General features: G+C 37.1%; 1 protein-coding gene across 1 annotated transcript; it reads right to left on the reverse strand.

Annotated features, from left to right (window-relative positions):
- Positions 1-1,191: 1,191 nt before the first annotated feature.
- On the reverse strand, positions 1,192-3,889 carry LOC18448151 (peroxidase A2). The gene is made up of 4 exons (XM_006858229.4): positions 3,443-3,889; positions 2,893-3,087; positions 1,968-2,133; positions 1,192-1,879 (listed from the first exon to the last, which is right to left on the reverse strand). The coding sequence occupies exons 1-4, from the start codon at positions 3,884-3,886 to the stop codon at positions 1,437-1,439; spliced, it is 1,248 nt and encodes a 415-aa protein (XP_006858291.4). The 5' UTR covers positions 3,887-3,889; the 3' UTR covers positions 1,192-1,436.
- Between the last annotated feature and the right edge of the window lie 6,115 nt (positions 3,890-10,004).

Consider the following 10,004-nt stretch of genomic DNA (forward strand, 5'->3'; position numbering starts at 1 on the left):
TGCCTTTCAATGTGAGAATCAATCTTAACCATCGATCTAAGGAGACTTGTGAGGTGAGAGACGTCAGTCATTAATTTCTTAAATCCACCATCAGAATGTTAAAGAATGTATTAGAACATTATCCTCCACTTCCTAAATCTATTCCCATCATAATAATTAACTAAGAAAAATATTTCCTACTTTCTCTTATAATAAATATTCATTTCTTATTATTTCACAAAATATTATGAAACTATTAATTTCATTCCTTTAATGCAAGTAGGCTACTCACCACAAAAGGAAAGCCACCTAACGTGGGATCCTCACATAACAAATAAAAAGATAGAGAGCAATCCCTATGGGTGGAGCGTGCCACCCATTGGTGGCCTCTCATGGGCCCCTCCCAATAGCTTACATGTGAAATGGTCTTCCAAATATTTTGAAGGACCCACATATTTTTTTAGAAAATATTAATTTTTATTTTAAGGATTTTTAAATCTCTTAGATTATTTAAAACATTAGAAATTGAATTTCTCTAGATTTAAAAATCCAAATGACAAAATTAAAATATAAGAAGATTAACAAAAATTCAAATAAATATTATAAAAAAATTTAAAATTAATTAAAATTAATTAATTTTAATGGAAAACGGATCTGTATAGACCTAGGATTTTATCAACGTACATGAACACTCTACTTTCAACTATGGACCACGATCTACAGTAGCGTTCTCAAACTAACATATCAGTTCCCATGACTTAGTCCAATGCAAGAGTTTATTATTGGACCACCAAAGTCAATTAATAAATTAGGGGACATAATCTAAGTATGTGGATTTCAGGTTCTCCCCTAAAGACAAACCATAATCAGCAGATCATGATGTAACAAAGACTCTATGGTGCATAAGGATAATCTCTCGCACATATACATGCTTCACTCTCAATGGTATATCTCTTTCTCAATACGGTTATCTATGTACATGTCATGTGATGATACAATGATAAAGTTTTAGCTTTGTCTCTATCGGCCATTCATCTCACACAATGGTCACATAGTCCCTCAGTTCTCATCCGAACATACTCCAACCTCATCAATGGCTAACCCACTAAACCCTTATCGATTTTAACTCCAAGTAACTTGGATTTTTTATAACTCGTTTGGCCTAACACGATGAGCCTAATCCAATTATCAACAAATTACATTTGTCTAATATGATCCACAAGTGAGTTTATGATTCATTTATTCAAAATATTTTGTACATTCTCTCTTAAATGCCAAATAAACCCAACAAAGAATCCTTAAAATTTAAGAATTCAAAATTTTGAAAGAAAAGGACCTCACGATGAATTCAGGCACACATCAAAAGGTAAAAATCCAATGACAACAGTTCTCTTTACAGCAGTAATCTCTTCAGAGGAGTAAGATGGAGAGTGAGAGTGAGAGAGAGAGAGAGTAGCCTAAATGTTGAAGTAAGCGCAGTGGGTTCGAACTTCGCCGGCGCCGCCAGAGAGAAGGCCCAAGTTGGAGAGCTTTATCATGGCGGCACCGAAGTCGGAGTCGAAGGACCTCTCCCCACTCGCGTACTGCCTCACAATGGCGGCGGTGATGGGGGAGGACATGAGCTGCTGATCAGAGAAAAGGACGCCCCTGCCCCAGGCCAAGTTGGCGTAGAAGTGGGTGGCGTCGAAGGCTTGGTTGTTGGTGGCTTCCAGGTGCAAGGGGACCTGAGGGTCACTTATACCAGTGGCGGCGTGGCTTATGCCATTGGCAGGGTCACAGGCAATCCTGAGCGAAGGGAGGAGGTCGAGGGGGAGCGTAGGGTCGGGGAGGCCGCCGCCGCTCATGTTGAAGAGCCGGTCGTTGATGAAGCGGCAGCTCGTCTTCCCGATGCTGTGGCCCCCTGTGGTTTTAGAGAGAGAGATGCTCATGTTACTGATCAAGAGAGAGAGATTCTCATGTTTCTATTCAGAAGAGAGAGAGTAATGTACCAAGAAGGCTGATAGTGTCGATGAGAGAGAAACCCTTGGCCATGAAACGAGAGAGAGTGGTGTTGAGATGGTCGGAAGGCCTGGGGAGCTCCGCCTCTGCTCTCTCAAAATGGGATTTGAAGCCGTCTTTCCTCCCCATCTTCAGCGGATAGAACGGTCCTCCAGCCTGCAATTCACACACACAAACCCATTCACCATTTGAGAGAGAGAAATCCCGTAGTAATGTTGTCAATATTAGCTTCGGAGCCATTTGAGAGAGAGAAATCTCCAAAGTAATGTTGTCAATATTCGCTTTGGAGTCTTGGCCTGAACCAATTCGATAACTCCGAAGATTCAGGGAAGCTTTGAATTTTTTTAAATTTTATATAAATAAATTTCATGTTTATATATATTTATATACACATAAACATATAAAAAAACAATAAAATAATTTAAAATAAAAATTTCAGTGATTTACATACAGATCCTAAAATTTTAGATAAAATACAAAATCTTCTATTTATAGGCAAAATTACAAAAAGTCGGTTAATCCATATTTTTTATTTTTTTCAAAATTATTCTCACGTCAACCCAAATTTTAATTTTTTTTAAAAAATTTTTTAAAATTTTCATTAGTATCATGCCCCAAGCACTCGCCGGAAAAATCTAAAAACAATAAAATAAAATCAAAATTCGGATTGACTAAAAGGTAATTTTAAAAGAAAAAAAAAAACGTGTCGACAGACCTTTCTAAATTCCTCGTATAAATCGAACATTTGGTATTTTAGAGAGAGAGAGAAGCCCTCAAAGATAGAGATTCTATAGCGAAGTCCTCAAAGATACAATCAATTGAGAGAGAGCGAGAGAGAGTAAATTTAGAGAGAGAAGTAAGCCCTCAAAGATAGAATCAGTAGAGAGAGATAGAGAGTTAGAGAGAGAAAGTGACCAGGGCAATGGCGTCTCTGGCACTGAGGACAATGATATCGGCGCATGAAACAGTAGCAGGGCAGGAGTTTTGGAGGTTGGACTTGATCATGTCTATCAAATCGAAGCCCTTGAGTGAGCCTTTGTTCGGACGCGCTTCTTTCTCCGAGGGCCCACCATCCACTACCTCATCAAGCAGAACCGATGCCTCACACCCCTGCAACAAAAAATCCATTAAAACCTCTCTTTCTCTCTCTAAAAAGATGATAAAAGTTCCAATAAATGATTCAAGACTGTAGATTACAACAAAAAAAAATTGGAAAAAGAAAAAGGAATTGCAGACACGCTTAACTCTGAAAGAACATCTGAAATGCCATGTAGTGGGCCAAGAAACTAAGAAGAGAGAGAAAATTACTCCATGAAATATGCAAGAAATCCAATGAAACAACGAGAGAGAGAAAGAGAGCTACCCCATGAAAGCTGCGAGCAAATTCAAAGAAACAAGAGGAGAGAGAAAACCACCACATGTCAATGCAATCAAATTCAAAGAAACAAGAGGGGGGCAGAGAGACCTCAACAAAGCAGTCATGGAAGGCAAGGCGCAAGAGAACAGCAGGGACATTGGATCGGTTTCGAGTGAGCTCGCTAACAGTGTCGCGGATGATGGATTCAGCTTGAGGGCATGAATTCTTGTAGTAGTCATAGCTCAACAGAGATTCCTCTCTCATACTTTCTCTCTCCTCCCCAGCTGTGTAATCTGCATAGTTGAGAAATCCTCCCTCCTCTCTCTCCTCCCCAACCCTGTATTCATCATACCCCAACAGAGCCTCCACTCCCTCTCCTCTCACTTCCATGGCTGCAGCTTGAAAGGAGAAGAGGAGAGAGAAAACCAGAAAGCCCAACACAAATCTCATACCTAACCCCCATTTTCTCTCTCCTCTTTCTCTCTTCTCTCTCTTTACACCTCTCTGGTCCATGTCTTCTCTCCCTTCCTTTCGCATGCAGAATCCAAACATTTCCATCTCGGGAGTGAACACAGTCTAACTATATATTATTCAAGTGTGCGCACGATTCAACCGTCTGTTTAGGAACTGAACGGCAACGATTAGGTTATCTATGCACGTATGTAACTGCTTTTGGCTGATGTGGAGGATCTTCTTCGTCCTCCGTTTTCGAAACAAACGGCGATGGTTGTGTCCATACCACCATACAGTATGCATTTCTGTATCATATGGTGCTCACAACTGATCGATATATTGAAATTGAGCACATGGTATGATATATTGAAATTGAGCACATGGTATGATATATTGAAATTGAGCACATGGTACTTCGAAATTTTGAATGGTATATTTTGTCAAACCGATAAAAACAAGAATGAGATATTAACTTGGTGAAGGGATCACGTTCTCAAATTTAAAAAAGGGCAATACTGGTTAAATTTAGGAAAAGTGTAATTTTAAAAATGGACATATTGGTCAAATTTAGGAAAAGTATATTATGAGACTACCTATCTTTGTTACAAGGTGGTCTCAATTATTCTTGATTATTGGATGTGAAGTTAGATGGCCACATTTATTTTATTAAACAAGCTCAAACTTTAAAAAAAAAAAAAAAAATCTCGAACGCTGTAACACACCCATGCCATCAGATTTCACATCCAATGGTTATTGTGACCTCCTTCTATAAAAGCAAATTGTCTTATTATATACAATATCAAATTTATGAAACTATTCTCCATAACTTTCTAAATTTTGCTCGAAATATTTTTTTTGGTATTTTTATTTTTTCTAATTCTGTCAAATTGTATTTTTTATTAGTATTTTACGCCCAATTTGGATATCAAAGAAAAAAATATTAATTTTGAAAAAAATCCAATTTTTTTCCTCTCAATTGAGAAACATTATCGTTTTATTTTATTATGTTGGTAGACTATTTGGATGTCTCTTAAAATATGAGAAGAAAATTTTATTTGCCAGATATATCTGTTTGGATGCATTGCAAGATATCGATAAGAAATCCCAAACCCAATTTACACCATGCCATAATTTAATTATATTGATTCTTCTCATTTAATTATATTAATTCCTCTCTCTAGATCTGCAATTCATTCCGATAAATATAGGAGACATAAAAGATATGCAGTTTATTCTATAAATATAGGAGACAAAGAGAATGAGAAGAAACAATAAAGTACGAGCAAAGAGAAGTTAAATATTATTATTAGAGAGAGTAATGGATAGGCAAAAGAAGTTTCTTGTACAAATGTTTTTGAGGTTTGGGTAAAAGAGGTTTGCTTTGCAAATATTTTGTGGTAAAACTTGTTGGATTTATGTGTCATTTAAAGGTGGGCTTGTAAAATGAAATGATATAGTGGAACATGAACTCAGTGGGAGTGTGGTCCCTCGTGGACCAAACTAAGCAAACGATGGTTTGCTGATCTGTACTTAACAATCTAGGCCAGTCGATTGGGAAAAGCCTATGTTACCTGGGCATGAAGAACAAACTGATGAGGGTTATAGGTTAGCCCTTGATGAGGTCGGAGAACATGCCCGGATGAGTGAGTCAAGGGACTGTGTGACTCTTGTGTGTGATGGTGGCCTACAAAGACAGGGGCCAAAACCTCATCTATATACCATCACACGACATGCATATCGATAGATCGTTTGGGAAAGCCAGAAATCCACCTTTTAGGGTGAAGCATATGCATGTGCGAGAGATACCCCTATGCGCCATAGAGTTGTGGTCGCATAAGGTCTGTGTGACCTTGACTTGTCTCTAAGAGATGACCTGTAATCCACAGACTAGGATTGCGACCCCTTGGCTCATTCGCCAGACTCTGGTGACCCACTAATAAGCCCATGCTTGGACTGTGGATCATGAGAAACACTGGGTCGGTTCGATAAGACAAGTGTGGTCTGTAGTCCACAGTTGAAGGTGAAGTGCCCCATGATTGCAAATTAAATTCCGTAACTATATGGATCCATTTCTCATCAAGTTAATTTAATTATGTTTGTTTTATGATATAAATTATTTTAGAATTATTATTTGAATTTTTTATGAGTCATTTGATATTTTATTTATATATTTTTTGGACTTATAAAAATGAAAATATTGATTTTACAAAAATATAAAATTCAAATAATGTTTTAAAATTTTTTTGATAATTTAAAATTATATAAAATATCATGGAGGGGCCCATAGTGCATATGGGCCCACCATGTGTCAAGTGGGTGGGGCCCACATGTCCCCGCATTGGTGGCACGCCCCACCCATTGGATTCGTTCTTGGAGTTTAAGTTATTTTATGTTTTGGTAATATTATGTTATGGCATGTGGTCAAATAAGATATGGAATATTTTGACCATATATTGACCAAATATTGAAAGTGTATATTGACTTGATATATCTTTGGAATATTTTGTGAAAGATTACAAAATGCATAATATTTTTATTAGATTTAATTTATCTAATTTCTAAGTCCCTGCCCCAGGGAATAGAAGGTAGCTCGCTTACTCTCCTAGCCTAGTGGCTGCTTATGTTTTGGGCGGTCGTTCAACTCTTCGAGCACTCCTCTATTGATGGGAAAATAGTTAAGGAAAAGGGGATAATGCTTCATGCACCTTTCATAATGTTGATGGCCCATCTATGGAATAGATGGCTCAGATCTCTCACCCCACAAGTCACCCTTGATCGACAGTCTACGATCAATCTCACAAGAAGAAGCAAGCCAAGGAAAACCCTAAAAAACCCTAATCTTGTTCAAGCCTATAAAAAAGGGATTGTCTCTACCAAAAATCTCCACACATTATCTTTCTATCTCTCTCTCTTAAAAAAGTTTTTTTCTCTCTCATGTTTGATCTCTTTATCCCACAATGTAAAAGAACCTAAGGGTTTAGGTTATGGAGTTCTTCTCTTTCCTATCTCTTGAATATAGATTTATAGCTTTAGGGTTTAGCAAAAAGAGAATCCATCTCTCTCAAACTGGGTTTCTAAGAGAATTCATTTAGGATTTGAATTTGTGATGAAAGGAGTTCATGTTCCATTGGTGTGGCTTGGCCGAAATTTGCTTTCCCTATTCGAGATTGAAGCTAGACCGTTGATCCCATGCCATTAGATGGTGGTGACTCGATGTGGGGTGTAATAAGCCCAGTTGAAGTAATCTCCTGCACTCTTCCTTTTGTTTCTTGCAATCTTATCTTTTATTTTTAAGCATAGTACATAGTTGTTTCAATGGCATCAAGTTGTTAAGATCTTGGTTTTATTGTTATGTTGATTTTATTTTGAAATTTATCTTATTTTAATAAAGACCACATGTAAGTGATCTTTTGCCAAAATAAAGGGGTGAAGAAAAAAAAAAATGTATTCCTCAGTAAAAGATCACATGTCTTTCTTTCAAAACTTTTCCATTGGCATACTCAGAAAAACACTCCATTAAATTTAGATAGAGTTATGCATGCTCAACAAACCACTTCATTAATTTTAGATAGAGAATCAAAGTTCTTAGAGATATCGAGCAACAGGCTGAATTAGAAGGGAATCACTATCCCGCAACCCATCGAAATGCTAAGGAGAGCTATGTGAAATTAGAGGCTTTCTAGAGAGATCGAAATGCTAGAGGCCTTCTAGAGAGATCGAAATGCTAGAGAGAGCTATGTGAAATTAGGGGCTTTCTAGAGAGAGAAAGATGGAAAGGTTCATTTTTTAGAGAGAGAAAAATTCTATGGGATTTGTAGTTGAAGTTGAGGCTTTCGAGGGAGAAAGATGGAAACGTTAATTTTTTATAGAGAGAGAAAAATTTGGTGGGATCTGTAGTTGAAGATGAGAAAAGGAAATAAATGTGCTAAGAGCTGGAAGGTTTGGCGGAAAGGCCAAGAGGGAAGCGAAACTTCGGGAGAAAAACATGAAGACGGAAGCGAAACTTTGGGAGAAAAACATGAAGAGGGAAGCGAAAAAAATTGCGAGCCAAAAAAATTTGAGTCGAACACAACATTTTTTCGCTCTTGTTTTTTTGGCACATTTGGCTTAGCGTCATAATCTATTTTGTTGGGAGATAAATTCGGATGGAGTTATCCAAACGGTACTAGTGCCTATCTCAATCTTTTTTTATTGTCATTGGAAAATATTGCAATTTTGGGTACATCCAAACTCACCCTTAGTTTTGGAAAAAGTTTATATAAGGTTGCAACCTTAAAATGTAGAACTACGGATGCACATCAAAAATCCATTGGAAAATATTGTTTTAATATTGAAAAACCCTCTAATTGAGCATCTCGATGTCAAGATGTATGATTATGAAAAGAAAAAAAAAGGATTTTGAGTACAAAAAATAGTGCGTCTTACAACACATTATCTATACCGTTCATTTTAAAAAATTTCATATACTTATAGATCTACTTGATTTTAACCATTTTTAGAGTTTAAAATTTTATAATTAGATATGAAAATAGATTTTGAGTTAATCCTAAGAGCATTTTACATCAAAATATGTTATGATCAAATTTAAAGGTGTACTTTAATTCGATTGTTTAAAGTTGCAACTTTGTAGAAACCATACCCTTTAGTTTTTTGTGGGTTTTTAGGTAGAACAATGCCCTAACTATCGGACCAACCTATTTTTGAGGCCGTCCATACCACCTAAGTCTACTTTCCCTAAGAGATAGGGAGAGAAACTTGCAATATAAGAGAAGAGGAGCCTCTTGAAGTAGGAAACCAAGAGATAAATAACCTCTTGGCAGAAGGCCGCTCGTTCCACTAAACCCTTGTAACCCACAAAATGTTTAATATTTTGTCCCAAAAGAGTAAGGCTCCATGGTTGCAAGACGGCTCAAACCATATGAGCTCAACACTTTGAAACGTGTAGTCTTCTATGCTTTTCTCCTGGAGTGTTATTAGTTCAAGTGATTTACGTACGCCCAAAAACTTTACCTAAAATACAAAATGAGGTAATTTTGGGTGAAAATTACATAGAATGTCGGTCAACCCATGTTTTTTTATTTTTTTCTAAAATTGTCCCTCAGTTCGGAGATGATATCCTCGGACTGCATTTAAATTATTATTTTTTTAGCTTTTTTGTTGGTAGGGCAGTGCCCCAGGTCGAGGTTAGAATCCTTGGACCGTGCTCCATACTGAGCAAGCCTCAATTCCTGAACGATCCGAGGTCCCCATCCTCAGACCTCTCTCTCTTTCTTATTTTTTTGAGAAAAACAGCGGTCTGAGGTCTCCATCCTCAAACCTTGCTTTATTTCTTATTTTTTCAATAAAATAGAGGTCCAAGGATGGGGACCTCCAGCCAATCTTTGGACTGAGCAGAACTCATATTCAAAGTGGTCCGAGGTCCCCATCCTCGGACCACACTGTATTTCTTATTTTTTGAGAAAAAAACAGTCCAAGGAGAGGGACCACGAACTAGTCTACTGGGGTTTTGCTTTGTTTATAAGGAGGTCCGATGATTCTAACCTCGGACCGCCTAGGCACAACCTCTAAAGCTTGGGGCACTGCTCTACTAACGCAAAAACTAAAAAAAAAAAAATAAAATTAAATGCGATCCGAGGATGAAAATCTTTGGACCGAGAGGTAATTTTTTAAAAAAATAAAAACACACAGGTTGATCAACGTTCATTGTAATTTTCACCTATAATCAGATCATTTCGTATTTTAAATAATTATTTCAGATCCGTACATAATTTACTCTATTACTTTTCCATACTCTAATCAACTTGCAATAGTTGTCCATCATGGTTGCATAAGTCACTCCTTTGTCGTGCGTTTGAGCTCTTTCATCTAGATCCACGTTGCGCCACCTCTCTACTCGATCAACACTATACATAAAAACCAAAGGATAGGATGGTCCTATTCCGGCCGTCCGTGTGTAAATGAGGCCAAAACATTGGGATCAATCTTGGCCCCAAGAATGATGCGGACTTGGATGCAGCGATCAAAAAACGTGGTTTGATCTTTCTCGAGACCTAATTGAAATTGATATTGATATTGATGACGACGTTAGGTGCCATTCAATTTAGGGAAAATTACGTAAAAATTCGTTATACTTTACGTTATTATGGATATACTAAATAATTTTTGTCACTGCAATTGTGTCCTTTTTTTATCTTTTATAATGCTATTTTTTTAAAAA

Source organism: Amborella trichopoda, chromosome 5 (genome assembly GCF_054954075.1).
Source record: "Amborella trichopoda isolate Santa Cruz 75 chromosome 5, AtrichopodaSantaCruz75HAP2 v2.0, whole genome shotgun sequence".
Classification (NCBI taxonomy): Eukaryota; Viridiplantae; Streptophyta; class Magnoliopsida; order Amborellales; family Amborellaceae; genus Amborella; species Amborella trichopoda.

Coding starts and splice junctions, on each gene's coding strand:
- LOC18448151 (XM_006858229.4), bottom strand. CDS start 3,886: ATGTTTGGATTCTGCATGCGAAAGGAAGGGAGAGAAGACATGGACCAG. Junction 3,088..3,442: donor TCCATGACTGCTTTGTTGAG/GTCTCTCTGCCC, acceptor TTTTTGTTGCAG/GGGTGTGAGGCATCGGTTCT. Junction 2,134..2,892: donor CCAGAGACGCCATTGCCCTG/GTCACTTTCTCT, acceptor TGTGAATTGCAG/GCTGGAGGACCGTTCTATCC.